General features: G+C 52.1%; 1 protein-coding gene across 1 annotated transcript in view; it reads left to right on the top strand.

Annotated features, from left to right (window-relative positions):
- The window catches only part of Col13a1 (collagen type XIII alpha 1 chain), a 139,535-nt gene that overhangs the window by 75,680 nt on the left and 44,351 nt on the right, over positions 1–19,504 (top strand). The window contains exons 8-16 of the mRNA XM_032889262.1: positions 6,420–6,455; positions 7,216–7,242; positions 9,512–9,538; positions 9,632–9,658; positions 10,570–10,596; positions 13,431–13,496; positions 16,227–16,334; positions 17,836–17,862; positions 18,824–18,859. Of these exons, the coding sequence (XP_032745153.1) occupies positions 6,420–6,455; positions 7,216–7,242; positions 9,512–9,538; positions 9,632–9,658; positions 10,570–10,596; positions 13,431–13,496; positions 16,227–16,334; positions 17,836–17,862; positions 18,824–18,859 (381 nt within the window). The remainder of the gene's footprint in view (positions 1–6,419; positions 6,456–7,215; positions 7,243–9,511; positions 9,539–9,631; positions 9,659–10,569; positions 10,597–13,430; positions 13,497–16,226; positions 16,335–17,835; positions 17,863–18,823; positions 18,860–19,504) is intronic.

The raw sequence follows: 19,504 nt of genomic DNA, 5'->3' as shown, positions 1-19,504 counted from the left end.
AGCCCCCAAGCTCACTGTCAGTACCAGGCCCTCTGACTTCCCTAGCACCCCCTGACTTCCCTCTGACACGCTTCCTTAGGGACTGCCTGGGGTGTGGGTAATGGATCCAGCAAGATAGTACAGCTCTGTGTAGGAGGAGAAGTGGGGGTCCCAAGGTACCTACCTGCTCACACAACTTCAATGAAACCAGTGTCAGCGAGGGAGGGAGCTGGAATTCAGCAGAGCCTAGCTCGAATGGCCTCTCTCCACAGAGAAGGGATTTGGAGAGGGTCCTGTGTGGCCGTGGACCTCCCTTTCCCTGATGAGGACTCTGAGGAACCTGCTGTGTGATGAGAGGGGAGCAGGGAGCACAGTGAGAGAGTGGGATGCTGGGAAAGTGCAGTAAGGTATCATCTCCACCAGTGGTTCTCAACCTTCCTAATGTTGCAACCCTTTAATACAGTTCCTCATGGTGCGCTTATCCCCCAACCATAAAATTGTTTTTGTTGCTACTTCATAGCTATAATCTTGATGCTGTTATGAATTGTAATGTAAATACATGACACGCAAGATACCTATATGTGACCCCAGGGGTTCACAATCCACAGGTTGAGAATGGTTGGAGTAGAGAACCAGGGAGTCACAGAGACAAGCACTAATTATATGCTAGGCCTCCCACACAGGCTGGGGAGTGGCCTCCCCCGACACACACACCCCTCCCCCCCACCCTACCCCCAGCTTCCCAGCACATCACAGGAGGAACCTTGGAACTCGTGCCCGTTTTGATTACCAGGCTCCTAAGTGATAAGTGCAATTTTTTCCCTAATAGCCCCTTCCAACTGAAGTATCATTGTATATAAAGGATATATATATATGTGTGTGTATGTATAATATATAAATACATATAGATACAATATATATATACACATACATATACATACACACACACACACACACACACACATATATATATATATATATATATATATATATATATATATATATATATTGTATCTCTTCAGGGAAAGATGATAGTCCTTGTTTGGTATCTCCAATGACTTATGACACTTGGTGTCTTGTGCCCAGAGTCCGTTGACATTGGCCACCGATTATCAACTGGATGGTCAAACCACCCTAGCCGAGTGACACCAAGGAACCCCTCAGTTGTCCCTGCTGCCCCAGCCTGGTGGAAATGGGAGATAGACAGACAAAAGGTCTGCTTGACATTAAGAGCTGAGGTCAAGTAGGCAAGCCCTCTGTGGCAGCTGGATACATGGGAATGTGTGGCCTGGCTGAGAATAAATATGGCTCACCAGAAGGTAAGGGCCACGTGACCACTCTTCTGGAGCCCGATCAATAGTCCAAGCAACAAGGACCAGGCAGGTCCTTGGAGAAGGATGACTCCCATTCCAGTGGCACAAGGGCTTGGGACCCAGTGTCTAGGAGTCCTCATGAGAGCCCCATAAAACAGAGTGGAGAGCTAGACCCCAAGGGGCACTAGGCAGGTCATGGCTGAGCTAGGATACCTGCATGTCAGGGGGCCCTCCCCTAGCTGCTCTTCAGAGACCAATAGGAGGGACCTGACCCTTACCCACAACAGGTAGCTATGCCTGCTGAGTATGTCAGAAACCTGGAGCCTGCCAGGCACAAGAGAAATGAAAGTAGCCTGACCGCTTGCTCTCCAGGCCCAGGCTGGCAATCTCATTGGCCATGACAGTACAGATAGTGGGTGTCGTGCCGAGGAGTAGTGAGGACATGGGGGAGGGGAACCACTGGGCTCAGACCATGTCCGGACAGAGAGGCTGCAGGAGGAAGGGATAACTGGCCTACTGTCAAGGTCAGAGTTCACCCAAGAAACGAGGGTCAGGAGGGTGCCTTAATCAGGGGAAGCACCTGGAGAAGATCGGACCGGAAAGCAAGGGCTTTGCGTGAAGGACTCGACGAAATATTCAGAACTGTATCCCAAGGCGTTCTGGCCCTGGAGTTGTGTTGGGTGGATGAGGAGCTACTTGTATGCAGCTTAGAGAGAGGCTGCCCCCTGTGTTCAGTGGGAGCGCATTGAGGGGAAGTGGCTGGTGAGTGCTGTTTAAATGCCCAGGGCCAAGAAATATATATTATTGTGTTCGTGTCTGCACATGCACGCACACACGTGTTTGTACGTGTACACGTGTGTGCCTGTGCAAGTATGCAAGTGTGCATGGGTGCATGTGTGTATGTGTGTTCTTGTGCCTGCACGCCCTTTGGGGGTGGCCACAGATGAGTTCTAAAATGAGTTTTAGAAAAGAGAAGGAGTCTTGGACACTCCACACTTCTGGGTCACACAGTGCATAGCAGTGCCCTGCTCAGGAGGAGGAAGGAACAGATGCTGTGGGGGAGGGGGGTGCCTTAGATATGGAGCAAGATGAATTTCAGAAATGGGCGGAGGAAGTTTGTTTTCCCCTTTCATATATAGATCCTTTATCCATAAATGCAATGTGCGTCTCATCCTGATGAGTGCTCGTGGATTGCTCAGTTTCACTCAGGAAGGACATAAGTTCATGACTATGTTAGGGAAGAAAAAGACAGGGCAACTGAGACAAGCAGCTAGATCAGAAGAGGAGGGCCAGCAATAAAGCCAAACGCTGGTGGGAAGACGGTTTGAGAGAAAAGCTTCATTTGATAATAGTAGAAAGAAAGCCAGGTGGCGGTGACGGTGACGGTGGCGGTGGTGGTGGCGGTGGCGGTGGCGGTGGCGCGTGCCTTCAATCCCAGCACTCAAGAGGCAGAAGCAGTCGGATCTTTGGGTTTGAGGCCAGCCTGGTCTACATAGCCAGTTTTATGATAGCCAAGGCTATATGAAGAAACCCTGTCTGGAAAGACAAAAACAAAGAGAAAATAGTAGAAAGAGAAAGTAGATTGTGTGAGCTCTCGAGTTTGCACTCGCATACCTGCCGTGATGCAGATCACATGGAGATCAGAGGACAACTTCATGGAATCCACTCCCCCCTTCTACCTTTACCAGGGTTCCAGGGATCAAATTTAGGCCATCAGTTGCACACAGTGACAGTTTTACTGGCTGAGCCACCTCCCCAGCCCCTCAATTCTTTCTTGATCGTGAATCTATCCAACCATTCTATCGAGACAGATTGTCAGTGAATAAGATACTAGGTGTAATCTGGGAGCGGTGCTGTGCATTTGGGAGATGGACGCAGGAGGGTCAGGAGTTCAAGGCCAGCCCCACCTATATGGTTGGTTCCAGGCAACTTGAGTCACACGAGACCCTGTCTCCAAAAACCAAAACAAAACAAAGAAGAGCAACAGAAAAGTCAGACGCGGAGCCACAAACAATAGAAGCAGAATATGAGCAACGGTTTTATGACTCCCAGGGATCAGGCCCCTTTGAACATGGTAGAAAACCCAAAGGCCACGGGGAACGTTTGTCTATATAAACATGACCATCCTAGCTGAGTGAAAATACACTCAGCTTCAAAGACAAAAGATGAGTTAGAAAGTTGGACGGCCTCTGCAAGGAGCTGTTCTTAGCAGATAGCATTAGCCAGACCGGATCAGAAAAGATAACCTAACAGAGACTAGGAAAAGCCAGACAGTCATCCTAACTACTCAGGAGGCTGAGGCAGGAGGATCACTTGAGCTCAGGAGCTCCAGGCCAGCCTGAACAACATAGATCCTGCCTCAAATATATTTGCCTGTTTACACTCTTTACATAATGCGCTGTTACATAAATAATACCTAACACTAGCATAGCGTATTAAATATACACCATAATAATATGCTGCCTCAAACAGCCAGCTCCCTAACCTGGAATCAGCTTGACCAGTGAGCACTGGGAGAGACCATAAACTCAGCATAAATTGAGATGTAAATTACAATCTAGTTGCAAGACTCCCCAACTGCCTTCTCCCCAACCTCTCCAGGAAGCAGAATCCCATTTCCTTGTGGTCAATGACAGCATCCCTCCCCGATTCCCCCCAGTCTTGAAAAAGCCCTGGTTAGTCCCGGACTTGGCCCTGGCTTGGAAGCATGCACCCTGCTTACCGGAGCAGGCACTGTAATTAGCGGACCATGTGATTATCTTAGCCACGTAAATATCAGCTGAGATGGCTATGAAGATGCTTCTTGGAATCCCTCTCTCTTGACCTCTCCCTCGGGCCTCTCCATGTCCAGAGCAGTTACAGAAAGTTTACATTGGGAGGTTTCTGAGATTACATTGCAATGGTTTCCGGGTTTCTTCTTAGGCCTATTCTTAGCACCACTTATCCTTGAGGGGAGAGAGGCCAGAGCCCTCTAACATATGAGTGGTGTCTCCGTTCTCTTGCCTCTGGACACTCGCCACAAGTCCATCCTGTGCCTGCAGCTGACTTTAGCGAGTTTCCCTGTGGACCAGCACCCTACCCTGACATGGCAAAAGGTCCTATGTCTCCAGAAGGGTGTCACGGTTTCCGTGCCGAGGCCTCTGGATACTTCCGTGCACAGACCCAGAAGGGATGCATGGAGCCTGGAAATATTTCAGGGTCACAGCCTGTGAGTCAAGAGAAATTGTCCCCTGCACAGGGACCTTGTTCGGGACCTCACTTAAGACACCCACGGATCCCAGGACACCCTGGGGAAATGGCTTGGTGAGAAAAAGCAAACAGTGAGTGCCTGAGTTCAGGTCTCCTGCACCCACATGAAAAGCCAGGCCCTGTGGCGCGTGCCTGTGGCCACAGCTCCAGAGTTGGAGCTGGGAAGATCCTTGGAACTCACTGACTAACCCAGCCAAACCTGTGAGCCTGGGCTCAGCAAAGAGACACTCTGTCCTTAAACTTACAAGAACAGTAGAGTAGGCATTTGGAATTGGACTCTGGCCTCTGGCCCCTAGGCTCATACCTGCATATACATGGGCACACACACACACACACACACACACACACACACACACACACACACACACACGAACATGTACACATGTGCATACAGTAAATACAAGTGATCTGGCTGGTTTCTGATACCCGCTCTGTTCGTTTTAATTCAACACACGCCCAGTGGTGGAGCGTCTGTTTCAGAGGCGTGCTTGATGGCAGTTCAGCACCTGATAAGGTTACATAGTTATTCCCATTCTAGAGATGGGGAAGCTGAGGCGTGGGGAGTATGGCTTGCTGTCACGCAATTGTGATGAAGGCAGGATTAGAACTCAGCCTGCCAGACCTAGCAGCTCGTACTTGCAAAGAGGCTCTGCCGTGTAAACCCAGGCTATCCCAAGCTGAGAGCTGGCATGGCTTTCAGGGAAGGCGGGGGAGCCGCTGTTCCTGGGCAGATGGCAGACACAGAGGAGACAGAAAGAGAAGTAACCAGGTCTGTACAGCGGTGCTATGGAGGATGGCTTTGTCTTTTTAAAAAAACTTATGAAGGTGTATAGTAGGGCATACCTTTAATTCCAGCACTTAGGAGGCTGAGGCAGGTGGATTTCTGGGAGACTGGGGCTAGCCTGGTCTACTACATAGTGAGTTCCAGGACAATCAGAGTTACATAGTGTGACCCTGTCTGGAAAAAAAAAAACAGAAACAAAATTTTATTACATGCCGCACGCGCGCGCGTGTGTGTGTGTGTGTGTGTGTGTGTTTGCATGCAAGTCAGATGACAATTTGCAGGGGTCCGTTTTCTCCTCCCACTGTGTGGGTCCCAGGGATCAAACTGAGGCCATCCAGCTTGATAGCAGGTGTTTTCACCTGCTGAGCCCTCTCGCTGGAGCCTTGAATGGCTATGAGTGGCAGGGAACTCTGGCTGGATCCTGAGGAGAGGGGAGTGACCGGGCATTAGGTTTCTCCACTCTGTTACCCTTGACCTTTGTGTTAGCCTCGCAGACCTGCAGCCACGGTTTAGTGTTGCTTGGAAATCCTAACCATTAGCCTCTGGGCCGTGACCAGGAAACACACTTCTGGTCTCCAGCTGTCTCCAGTCTGCAGTCTAAGGAAACAAACCTGAATGTCTCTCCCTCCAGCCCCCAAGAGACGGGGGATCCAGGGAATGCTCAGCTGCCGGGAGAAGCCCGAGGAGCAGGAGCAACCTGACCCATTCATTCTAGTGTGAAGACATACACGTTGAGGGTCGAGTTCTGCAGACTTTGGAGCCATCCTTAGAATAGTGGCCATGACCCAGTTTTGTTCCAGGACTTCTGTGCAGTTCAGAGTAAGCCGTTCATTTTCCTGGCAGTCCCATTGGCTGTTGTCACGGCTCAGCATGCCCAGGTGCTAAGGAGCATCCCAAGACCACTTCTAGAAGTAGGCTTGAAGGATGCAGGTTATTTCCATCCCCCTCTGCAGCCTGGTGCCTGCAGAAGCTCTTCTACGAGCTCCCTTCCTCCCTTCCCCATCCTAGCCAACTTACAGGTGACAGCAGAGTCAGGGATGGGCTTGGCTCTGCCCTTCCCCCCTCATCCTCAGTGCTCCTTTTTTTCCCCCCAGGGCCAGCCAGGTACCCGAGGCTTCCCTGGATTCCCGGTAAGTGCGGACAGTTAGGTTAGCAGAGGTAGGCAGGTCCCGAGCCTGGTTGGGTTAAAGTGGATCACCAAGATGATATCTAAGGCCACATCTTTCCTCCTGATTCCTAGCCACTAAGGCTCCACTCTATAATCTTTCCTGGGTCAGTGGCTCAGGGCTGGGTTCCTGCTACAGAAAGTACAGAGACATCCATACAGATAGATGATGGGGCCAGGCAGGAACTGAGCGAGTGAGCTGTTACACCCCATTCGATACCAGGATGCAGACATCGTAGTCCCAGAAAGTGAACTGATTGACCTCTGGTCAGGCTCTGAAGAGAGGCCTATCATGGAGGCAGTAGGGCAGTAGCCACTGTGGCCATTGGAGTATCCTTTAACCCTCACCAATGGTGCCTAGACTGGTTCTTAGGGGTAGGACCAGGGGGAGCAGCTGCCTCGGTGCTGACCAACATTAGCATTCAAGAAACACTATGGGACCAGGAGGTGGTGGCCCATGCCTTTAATCCCAGTACTTGGGAGGCAGAGGCTGGTAAAGCTCTGAGTTTGAGGCCAGCCTGGTCTACGGAGGAAATTCCAGGACAGCCAGGGATACACAGAGAAACCCTGTCTTTCAAAACCAACAACACCAAAATGATAGATGGATGGATGGATGGATGGATGGATGGATGGATGGATGGATGGATGGATGGACAGACAGATTAATTGTGTGCTTAGGCTGTCCTAGGAAACTTGGGTTTTGCATCTAGTCTCTCTATTTTCAGGGTCCCATTGGTCTTGATGGCAGACCGGTAAGTGGACTCTTAGGGTAAGTAAACACGTGAGATGGACGCTGTCCTGCCTCTGACCAGCTCACTCACATGGGGCTCCTGGTTTCCTCCACTCCAGATTACTTAAAGATTTCCCATAGAAAACTGTCCAGAATGGCATTGCTAATAGGAGGAGAAGGAAGAGCTATTTGAATAAGTCACCCCTGACCCCAAGTGGGCAATCACTGTGGTCAAGCTGGGTACTCAGTGTCCAGAGCAAAAGTCATCCATAGACTTTGGTGGCTGTGAGTGGCTCTGTGAGATCAGGGGTCCGGAAGGACAAGGAGTCAGCAGGAATAGCAGTAAGGTGGACAGGCTGTCCCAGGGCCACCAAAGTGCCAAGGTATCTCCTATTCTCCTCAGGGTTGGGTCCCCTCCACAGCCAAGGCTCCACATGCATACCTGGGTTCCCCTCTGGTCACTATAACCCTTTGGCCTTGGTGTCCTGGACTGAGTATTCATAGGACTAGAAAGATGGCTGCCTCTTCAAAGTTCTTGGAGGCACTGGAGATGTACATCTCTCAACTCTTCCTCAGATAGGGGGATGTCATCTGAGGTGAGGACATGGCCACCTGCCCAGCAAGCCACATGTAGCCCAGACACTACAGTGGTAATGTCTACTCACCTCAAGGCCAGGTACCTACCCCCCACCTGCACCCCACACACATACACATGAGCTGTCCTGGGTATATGGAGTGGATGTAGCTGGAGTCCAGGAAGACACTGTCACCTCTGCTCGCCTTTGAAGAGTAGGTGACAACTGGTATGGCTGGGAAAATGAAAGGGGAAATGGTCCCACCCCTGGCTCAACTAACCTGCAGGTTAAGGTCTGAGCGAGAAGTGACTGCGTGACCACATGAGAGAAGAGAGAAGCGAACCTCAAAGATGAGGCAGGAGCATGCTGGAGCAGGCAGGGTGAGGGACCTAAACAATTAAACAATGTACATGAAACCTTTTGCCTTCCAGGGCCATCCCGGACCTAAAGGGGAGACGGTAAGCCTTACTTTCTTTTTTTCCTTCACACCAAAGGTAGGAGACTAGCTTTGTCTGACTCCTACAAAGGGGTAGAGCTAGCCTATCACAGTCACCAGGCCCTAGATCCTTATGTCAGACAGGGAAAAGTGGCAAACCCTTTGTTTCCTGCACAGGAGACATCCAGGGTATCAGGCAAGCCTTTTCCCACATCAACACTCTCTAGGTCAGGGATGGGGAGATGTTTCCTAGGAGACAGTGGCTTTTTACTTCCCACAGTGGCTTCCCTGAGCTCTTCTAGGACTCTCAAACCCTGCCCCTGTGAGCCCTCTCAGAGTTTTCTAGTTTCAAGGTAGATCCGCTTATGCGTTGGAAGCAGGAGAAGGACCCTTCTCTACATCTTGCCATACTGAGACCATACACCCAGATGCCCAGGGACCCAGAGACCGGCACTCAAGTGGTTCCCCACGGGCCAGCATAGACCTAACAGCTACCTCAGAGGCTCAGGCAAGGATTCAAATTTACAGTGTGCTAGACTGAAAATAACTAGCCTTCCATGGCTTCACCCCGAGCTATGTGTGAACACTGCTATTCTCTCGGCACTGGGAGGCAGAAGTGATGCCAGCCCCTTCTCTCCTCTGGCCTAGCCAAGGTCTGCAGAGCCTGCCCTACAGGGGCCAGGCCACACACGTCAGCATGGGCCTCCTTAACCAGGGCTTCAGTGCAGTCTCCTGAAAGCTTACCAGACACCGAGCCCTACTCCTTCCTAGAGCCAAAGGCTCAGACAACCTTGACAGAAATGCCATGTCCCCTTGTGCCTTCCAGGGAGCTCAAAACATGGATTAGGGGATCCATCCTAGCTTCCTGTTCGTACCACAGGCCTCACACAGTGTGTCTGCAGCACTGGCCCACCCCACCCACACCCCCAAGCCTTTCTGGTTCAGTGGCCAGGAGAACAGGAAGCAGGCTGTGCTGGGGTTTCCTGGGACCCCAGGTGAAGGGTGTAAGGTCCTTCAGAACAAAATATCTCAACACCCAAGCCTCCCATGTAGAAGGGTCTTTGGGATGTCAACGACTGGAGGAAAAAGTGAGGGGGACAGGGAGTGCCTGGCATAGAAGGTGACCCCATCTTTCATGAGTTGGACATAGGCCATCGTGACTTGTAGGACTTTGGGACAGTCTGAGAAGGTCCTAGAAGCCCAGAATCTGTCCCCAACCCAACCAGGCATGTGTCTACGATGTACCCACTCACTGACACCTGCTCTCTTTTCTTCCACAGGGCCTGGTGGGTCCTCGAGGACAACCGGTTTGTAGCTCCTCTTCCTTGTCCCCAGCAGGGAGGTTGGGGACCGTGTGGCCTGGGATTTGAACCCTGACAGTGATTTCCTTCTCTTTGTAGGGACCTCAGGGACAAAAGGGAGAAAAGGTAAGTGCTGTTGAGGCTTCTAGACCTGCGCCCCGGGCCAACCAAGCCGCCTTCTGTCAGGCAGAAAAGAGTCACAGTAGCCAGAAAGGGGTCTTAGTGGTCACTTGCAGACCTGAAGTATTTTTTTTCCAAAAGATGTACTTATTCCTTTTATGTATTTGAATGCTCTCTCTGTGCACATGGGTGCCTGGGTGCTAAAAGAGGGCAACAGATCCCATTACAGATGGTTGTGAGTCACCATGTGGTTGCTGGGAATTGAACTCAGGACCTCTGGAAGAGCAGCCAGTGTTCTTAACCACTGAGCCATCTCTCCAGCCCCCAGACCTGAGTTTTACAGAAACCCCAAAGGTTCCCAGTATGTAAGAGAAAAACGATGATACCCCTCACCTGTCAGTCTTGAGTCTGAAGAACCTCATGCAGTTTGGACCTCTCTACCTGCTGTCCCACAGGGGCCCTTCACTCTGAGATCTGGACTTATAACCCCACTGGCCTGACTCTTTCCTACCATCTCCCTGTTCTCTCATTCACTCTCTGGCCAAGATTGGCTTTACAAGGGAAGTATTCCCAGAGCCCTGCTAGCCACAAGCCATCATAGAGTCCCATCAGGGTTCCTCTGTAGGGCTGTTGGGTACTAACCAGGGATTGGGCTGACAACAGAGCTGGATATAATTCCTAATCCTACCATCATGGCGAGTGGTAGGGGTCCTATCCTGCACCCCGTGGCACCTCCTCTGGGCAGGCCCTAAGAGGTTCCTCCTTTTGCCTACTAGGGGCAAGGGAAGGGGGACCACTTCATCTGCCTCAGAGAACCCAAGGCAGAGCAGTGATACCATCCAGTGAGGAGATACAAGGTGTGTTACAGATCCCCCTAATAAACTCCTAACACCTCTCTTCTTCTCTCTCCTCCCTAGGGTCAGTGTGGAGAGTACCCACACCGGGTAAGCGATACTTCAAGCCAGGGGTGCTTTGTGGTCCATCCTGAAGCCCAGCCACTACCAGGATTGGAGGGTGGGAGAGTTGGAGGGTGGGAGAGTTGGGGGAGGAACCTGAAACCCTGTGTGTAAGGTGCAGTCTCTCTGTCCTACAGCTAACCATGACTTGGTTTCAGTACTGGAGGTCCATTTGCAAGGAGCTGGCCTCCCATGGCCTTGTCTGCTGAGCAAGTGTCCAAGAGTCTCTTGAATGTGTGTGTCCCTTTGCCCTCTGTTCACCGGGAGGGGTACATAGATCTGTGTGTGGCCTCTGCCCTGTGTGGTGTGTATGTGTGGGAGGGGGCTCTAAACAAATATGAGGGACTTCTGAGTAAGTCTTGGTTTCAGATGCCCCACATCTCCAGGAGGGGAGATTATCTGGCCACTGTATCCTTTGGGGCAGCCTGCATATTGCCTGTTAAGAACACAGGAAGCCTGTCTCAGCAGGAATGTCATGGTGGGGGGGGGGTTTCTGGACTAAGACAGCTCCTCCCTGACCCCCTCCTGACCCTGACTTTTTCTGGCTTCATCTAAGCAAAGAGAACCCAAGGTTCATTTGTGCACTTGACAGCAGAGCTCTTGCTGGGGGCAGAGGGGGACAGAGTCCTTCCCTGATTGCTCCCTGAAGCCTCAGTGGAACCTGGTAAAAAAGCCCGTTGGACCACGTGTATCATGCTCAGGTCTGGGCAGCAAGTATGAAGAAGAACACCTTAGGTGACTTTCCATCTATAGGGACCTCAGTGTACCAGAAACACAATCAGATGTCCTGGCTGCTACTACAGCTGGGCAAGGTAGAGCTTAGGGATGAAGCCCATGGCAAGCCCATCACTCCACCCCTACCCCAACACAAACCAGGCTCACAATGTATTTGAGTCTTCAGGGTCTCGGGGAAGGTGTGGCTACTATGGCAAGCCTCTGCCCAGCCTCTCAGAACACAGAAAACCATGCCAGTCCCTGACATCTGGGTCCTTGGATCAGAGAGAAGGCTGTGCTAGGTTTGGTGTGTAAGAGGCCCAGGCCAGCAGCCTCCCTGGCAGAGCTGGTTTGTCAGTGGGGAGTGCTTCAGGGCTGCAGGGCCCTGCTGTTCGGACCAGCCGGATCCTGATACAGCAATAGAAGAAGGCCAGCTGTGTTTATTTGAAATGATAGTCTTGCAAGATGGTTTTATTATCCAAAAGAAATACGGCATCCCCCGCCCCCACCCACCCAGCACAGAGACAATACCACTGCTAGAGCTTCTGCGGTATGCCAGTGAGCCTGTAGGAATGCTCAGGTCAGGGCGCGCGGGCTCTCTGTCCCTCAATCCTGCACAAGAACAGAGGAGGAGACAGCGACAGATGCTTCCAGAAGCATAGTCTGAGGACTGCATTCAGGCAGGGATAGAAGATTTAAATGCCCAACTGGCAGGCAAGTTGACTTGGAAGAAACTATGAGTAGGGACCCTAGCAGGTTACTTGCTTTTCCAAGGGGTAGGCAAAGGAGGGAGGGGTAGAGAGGGGGGAGGGTCAGGCCAAGGCGGGGAGCGTTGACCAGTCTCCAAAGAGCCGGGCTAGTCCCTACCTCTTGTCTAGCAGGAAAGGAAAGGGGTAGGCAATGAATGGGAAGTCCCCTGGTATCAGGCGAGATTACCAGGAGCGTCTGCAGGCTTCCTCTTGCTCCGTGTGACTCTGTCTTTGCTGCCTTCCTTTGCCTCCCAAACCAGGAGTATCCGAGCGGCACGCTAGCAGCTCTGCGCTCCAACCCGATAATTTCCCTGAAGGTTTGTCGGTTCTCTGTGGACTCCAAGCCCTCTTGGCCGAGATGCTTCCTGGGCGCAGAGGCTCAACGTGGCTTATCTCTGGGCCCCAGCATGGAAGGATGGGGCTCTGCGTGGCTCAGTGTGTGGCAGAGGGCCCCCAGACGGGCTGAGTGTGTTCTCAGTGGAGATGGATGGTCGTTCTTAACACCCAGCCTCTGAGGCCTCGGGTGAACCGAGGGTCCTTAGACACGTGTGGTGGAGCCCAAGGTCTCAGTCTTCATATGGGTTCTAACCTCGAAGCCATTTCCTCAAGTTCCGCCTACCCCAGCAAGGAGACAAGGAGCGGCAGAAATTACCCCAAATGAAAACGATATTAAGTAATGGGGTCCCAAGCTGCCTGTTCTCCTAGAAGTGGCTGACCATTCCCAAGACATCTTTACTGAGTGTGCCAGCCCCAGAGCGAAGCCTCAAAGGCACTTACTGTATGCCACACAAGCCACACCCTCAGCCAACTCAGCCCCGGGAGCCAGGCTTAGCCTCCCTTGACCATGGGCCTCAGATTCGCTGACATCAGCCTTTTTGTGTCCCACCAAAAAGGAACCCACAGGGGACCACACGCCAGCCGGGCTCCACGCACCAATTTAGCTCATTCTGTGGCTCTCCATGCTCAGCCCAGAAGCCGCTGTCCACCCAGCAGACCTGGGTGGGGCAGTGTAGGGTCGGGTGGTATTATCACCCGGCCTGAGTAGCCTGGCACGGCTTCAGAGGTGGGCTTAGCCAGGCAGAAGCCCCTCTTCTGGAACACACAGGGGCTGAGAGCCAGTATCCAGAGCTGAGGAAGGTTGCTTATAGGAGAGTCCAAGGTTAGCATTGTGGTGTCTGTCCCTTGAGCTGAGCCTCACGGGTACCCTACCCCCAATCTATCCGACTGCAGTGTTTACACTGATCTCTCCTCTTCTTCTTTTCTTTCCACTTGGCCTTCTTGGTGACTTCCTGCATCGTTCTGAATACCTGCGACCTCTGGCCTTTGCCCTCTGGCCTTCCAACTCATATCTCTCCTCAGCTGTTGCCTCTCCTCAATTCAGTGCGGCTGGCTCCACCCCCAGTCATTAAAAGGCGGACCTTTCAGGTAGATACCGTATGGGGCTTCCCCAGGGGCTTGGCACGAATGGGGGTCCCGACAGGCCAGCTGGGCTATCCATTATGCCGGAACCTGCTGCTTCTAACGGTTACAGCACATTAGCCAGCCATTGCCCGGGTGATGCCATAAATGAGGGAATACACAGCACACAGGCCCCCATCACAACATGACACCTGACAGGCACCCGGCGTTCTGACATCCAGTTTTGCAGGCTGACTTTAAGTCTCTCAGTGGGTCATGAGTCAAGGGCCACCATCTTTCTTGCACAGATGTCGAAATTAAAGTCTCAGAAGGTTTCAGCAAGTGGCCTGAGGTCACAGCCCATAAACAGAAGAGTCACGATTTATACCCAGGTCCTCTGTCTGCTCCCAGTGTGCCTCGGCTCTGCAAAATAAGGACAGGCACAGTGACCGGGATAAAACTGAGGCTCAGGGACAGACTCCCCCGAAGTTTCAGGAATAGCAAGAGGAGCTGTAGACTTGAGAGCCAGGTCTCTGGTGTCCGCGCTCACACTCCCCGTGGGAGCTCAGACACACAGCCTGCTGCTGACTGACCACACAGAACCTGGGTGTGAGCAAGGAGGGCGTTTGCAGAGCAGCCTAACCCACAACCTCCAAGAAGGGTTGACCAGGAGCAGGTCCCCTGGGGTAACCCAGCTTTGTCCCTACAGTCTAAGGTCACCTGAGGCCAGGGGCTGCCTGTCTTACTTTTCATCTGCCTTCTACGGCCCAGGGGTCCCCAGGGCCCAGGGAGCAGGGAGTGGCAGGGTGTTGAACTACTTGCCTGCTGAGTCCCCATAACTTGGGGTCATGGGTAGTGAAGTACCTGACCAAATGAGACTGAAACTCATGCCAACGATCAGCTAAAAATACAGAGTCCCACAGTACACGTGCAGCCTGTTAAGTATTTGGCCCATTCCTGTGGGCTACGGATCGCATTACCCACAGAATCCTCGAGAGCCTCCAAGGGCTCCGAGGGCTGCTCAGGAGGTTGCTAGCTGGCCGGGCCTGCTGACTGCCGCTCACCCTGCTGCAGACGGGGCCTGCTTTTAGAGCGTGCTTCTAAACACGCCCACCCCACACCCTGAGCACAGCTACTGTACAGCCCTGCTGGCACTAGCCACTGTTTGTTGGACATTTACTGGTGAGACCTTGCTTGTGAGAACTCTGCCTGATGGGTTGTAAGGGGTGGCTCAGTTGGTAAATTGCTTATTGGGCAAGCAGGAAGGCCCAGGTTTGGATCCCTAGGTGCACGCTGGTAATCGCAGCCCTAGGTAGGCTAGGAAGACGAGGAGATCCCCGGGGGATCCCGGCCACACCACCTTGGCCTAACTGGTGATCTCCAGGTCCCAGAAAGAGACCATATCTCAAATGACAACAGCCCTGAGGAAGGACACCTAAAATTGATGTCTGTCTCACATGTACGCACACATGCACACATGCACGCACATACATACACATAAAAGCCATGCATGATTAATCACGTAAGCTGCATACCAGCTCCTTGTGGATCATAGCTTTCATTACCAGTTGGTAGAGGAAGACCTTAGAGCAGTGGTTCTCAAGGTTCCTAGTGCTCCAATGACTTAATAACATAGTGCTGATCCCCAACCATAAAAAAATTTTCATTACTATTTCATAACTAATTTTGCTACTGTTAGGAATCATAATGTAAATATCTGATGTGCAGATAGTCTTAGGTGACTTCCTTTATGTAGGGTCATTTGTCCCCAAAGGGATCATGACCCACAGGTTGAAAGACCATTGCCCTAGAGGGTCCAGAAGTGGACCTAGCCAGCACCTGTTGCTGTATTCTGTACTGCTCTGACCTGGTCCCCAAAGCAGAGTCAGCTAGAGTTGACCTCGTGGCTGCTGCAGATTCTCTGGGGAGTAATGGTTTTATACCACCAGCCATCATGGGACATGAGATGGCTTAGCCATGTCCTATTGATAAATCTGTATTGATCGTACATACTATGCAAGATGGTCTCAGGTTAGCAGAAAGGGGAAGCTTGTGTGAGAGCTGATGCGCTTAGCAGATGGTGCTGGAGACCACTTCAAACGTGCAAGGAGTTGGCTGGCGAGCCCTGCTCCAGAGAGCAGTGAGCCAGATGAAACTCAATGGCCTCTGACCTAGGGTCTCATTTGATCCCCTGGAACAGATAATCAAAACCAGCAAATGCTGAGACAGGAAACAGGGACCCTGTGCTTCCATCCTGCGGCTGGGAGGCACGGGCTGAGGCAGATGATGGACCGCTACATTGAGAGAGAGAGAGAGAGAAAAGGAGGAGGAGGAGGAGGGAGGAGGAGGAGGAGGAGGAGGAGGAGGAGGAGGAGGAGGCAGAGGGAGAGGAGGGCTGAGGACCACCTGGGCTGAGCTCTGGCATTGGGCCTGGCCAGGCATGGGGCTCGTGTGCAGGCCAGGGGTTGTTTCTTTTTCACTGTCTGTCTCTGCCACTGCTGCCAGGCTCCCTGCCCTGGCGACCATGTTCCATAGAAGCCCCCACAGCTTAGTAACTCCGTGCCTGGGTCCTCTTCCTGCTGCCATTGGCCCCTGCATGTATTCACCATCACTGTCCCCACAGCATCGGCATCCGATCACTGCCCCACCGCCTTCCAAGCAGGTTCCACAGAGGCCTCAGCAGATGCATGGCACAGGGGGGCAGTGTGACCGCTGCTCCCAGATCATCTCTCTAACACATGTTTTCTCTAACTTCAGGGGGAACAAAGCCAGGCTGGCATCCAAGGCCCTCCAGGGCCACCGGGCCCCCCAGGACCAATTGGCCCTCTGGGACACCCAGGACTGCCAGGGCCTATAGGGCCACCTGTAAGTATCTCTCCTGTAAGATTTGCTCCTTAGAAAGCTCCAGAACCCTCTAAACCTTGAATAGCAACCAGATGACAGAAACATTTTGTCAAGGGTCTGAACACGGGTGGTGCATGTGAGAAGCCATCCAATACCTGAGACTCTCCACACGGTTGGCCCTCCCAAGTCTACCAGCACACCTGCAGGGCTGTTTCAGTCACGGCCTCCAGGGGGCAGTCTAATAAGCTACCACCTTATGTCACGGCAATTGGGAGAAGTCTCAAGGGCCTTTGGCAACTGGCCCTGGCCCTGGTCCTGGTTTAGGAAAACTGGAGTCAGGGCAGTGGATTCTGGAAAGGTTCGAGGGGGTGTGGCCTCTGATGACTGTCTATCAAGGTAAATGCAGGATCTATGCTACTGGGCCGTCTTCCAGGCAAGCAACTGGGCTACTTCCCCAAGTCAGTGGGATCCTACATTCTGGGACTTAGGGATTGGCAGGCACAGCTAGGGACAGGTACCATAGATACCCCTTTCCAGTGACAGAGCAACCCCCAAACCATTCATTTGCAAACTCGGGCCACAACAACACAGAAATAGTTGTGCATACCTCTGATAATCACAGGAGTTCATGCCCAGGCCCTTCAGCTGCCCTGACCGTTAGCCCTCATGAAGGGTGCCTGTGAGCTGGACCACACCTCCAGCCACTCTAATCTTGGGATCGGCCAGGAGGGCTGCACTGAAGGACAACCTGGGTTGCTCACAACTGGCTATGCTTAGTCCCCAAAAGGCTTATTTACAGAATTTCCCTCCCAAGACGCCAGGGGCAAGGTTAGTCTTGCCTCCATTGGTCTGTAAAAGGCAAAGTAGAAAAACTGAAAGGAAACCAGTGTAGAAAACCGAGCCATACCGAGCTTTCAGTGTGCCCCGAGTTTACCATTTTGCCAACTACTACCCTCGGGCCTGGTACTAGGCTCTTCCTGTCTGCATGGTTTCCGTTCGGATGTTCGTTTGTTTCTCAGTCTGTTTATAAAAGAATGGACCCAGAGTGCCTTTTACACCAGTTAAAACAGGCTAACCCTAAGCTTCATGGTTTCCTCCACATTTATAGCCCAGACCTCCGCCCAAGATCACAGTATCCAACTACCCCTGGCCTCTCCCTTGGCACCCACAGGCCCCAGTACCCACACCAGCATACCATGACCAACTGCTGTGGTTACCCCCAGGGAGAGGGGGCCAGCGGGCTCTTCTTCAGGGGTTCGGGGCCTTGCTAGGCAAGGTCAGCTTTCCAGCAAGGGTCTTCAATTAGGAGGTGCATGGGTAAAGCCACATTGCCAATTTATCCCTAGGCCACTGACCTACTTTCCAGTGGGCGAGCACAGCAGAGTTGCCCACAGTACCCACATGGCTCCAGTCAGAATGTTAGCCCGTTGTCCCCATGTGCCCTCTTCAGGACATCCTGGAGCTATCTGGGGTTCTCTGCTCCACTGTGAACATGGCTAACCTCACCCATTCACTTCCACAGGGTTTACCCGGGCCTCCTGGACCAAAGGTAAGTGCTCCCCTGGGTGTTGATGGAAGCTTTAGGAGAAGCATTCCCAGGGTGTCAGCTGAGGGGGGAACTCAGAGGGACTGAAAGAGAGTGATTGGTTAAACTGTTTTGGTCCTAATGGAACCTCTTTTCTTGGTTCCGTTAGGTGTTCAGGCTGGGTAGGCAAGTGCCATGGTTGGCACAGGAGGGACACTCACAGGCTGGAGATGTAGTGGTCGAGTTCTTCCTAGGATGCATAAGGCCCTGGGTTTGAATCCCCAGGGCTTCACCTTAGGCTTATACCCTATACCCAGAAAGTAGAGGCAAGAGGAAGAGAAGTTCAAGGTTACTTGTAGCCACATAACAAGCTAGAGGCCAGCCTGGGCTACGCAAGACACTGTCTTTAGAGGGGGGAAAAAAAAACCTAAGAAAGAAAAAGAAAAGAAAACACAATCTTGCCTGCCTGGGAGTTTGTGTTCTGGCTGAAAACACAAGGCAGACAGATGCTGTGACATGGTCACAGTGTCCCAAAGCTGTCAAATACAGAAAGAAAAAAAAAAAAAAAACTCCAACGTAATCTGATGTCTTGTGAAATTTGGCCCCGGATGGCCCATGATGACAAAGACGCCCTCGCTTTGAAGTCAGAAACCCTGGGGACTGAAGGCCTCAAAGCACTGATGGCCACCACTTTATAGACACGGAGGCGGAGAGCTGGGGAGGGGCCACAGAGAAGACTGTTTGCCAAAACCCAAACTGGATGCCCTGAGTCTCTAAAATGCTGACCCCTCCCCGCACCCTTCAGCCATCAGAGCAGTATCTGGGGACCTTGGATCACACTAAGGCTGTTGCTGCAGAAATAGCTGGGTCTAGGGGACCTCCAGAGAACAAGGGTGTCATGGGGAGGCAGAAGGTGATATTGTACAGCAAAGAGCACCAGCTGGTCTGGCACGGAAAACCATTTGACTTTTCTTTTTTTCCCCAGGGAGACCCAGGGATCCAGGGCTATCATGGCCGCAAGGTAAGCAGGAGGGGTGAGGGAGGACACTACCTCTTCCTTGGAGAACCCAAGAGGGGCCTCACTACAGGGATGCACACAGGCCAGGGCTGAGTGGAGAACAGTGTATAGTCACCCTGGTGCCAGCCATGTGAGCCTCAGTATTTATAAAGCTGTCTGAAAGCCCAGGAATGGGTAGAAATTGATGGGACAGGGCTGGTGGCCCAACCCAACATCAAGTAAGAAAGTGTCTCTCTTATTGATCTGGATGGCTGTGTCTGGTATCTGGACTGGGTGAGCCACACTACTGCACTCCATGCTAACCCTGAAAGGGGATATAGACAGACCCAGCCCAGCTCTTGGATAGTTCTCAGGCCAGACAGACAAACATTCCTATATAGATCGCTTTACTGGCAGAAAACTGCTAAGTGCTACCATTACAAAGCATGCCAAAAACAGGGTAGAAGGACCCCAAGTGAGAAGAGTTGCGGGAGCTTCCTGGGAAAAAACAGCCAAGAGCCCAACCATGTGAGTAGGCATGTGTATCAGCTAGCTAGTGCTGTGTAACAATGTATCCCAAAGTGGCTGGCTTAGAATCATGATTACTTTTTATGTTCTTGTGGATTGGTAACCTGGGGTTCTGCAGTTCCACCTGGGTTCACAGGAGTA

This window comes from Rattus rattus, chromosome 18, assembly GCF_011064425.1.
Source record: "Rattus rattus isolate New Zealand chromosome 18, Rrattus_CSIRO_v1, whole genome shotgun sequence".
In the NCBI taxonomy this organism is placed as follows: domain Eukaryota; kingdom Metazoa; phylum Chordata; class Mammalia; order Rodentia; family Muridae; genus Rattus; species Rattus rattus.
Note: the sequence above shows the minus strand (reverse complement) of the source record. Positions and strands in the feature narration are given on the sequence as shown.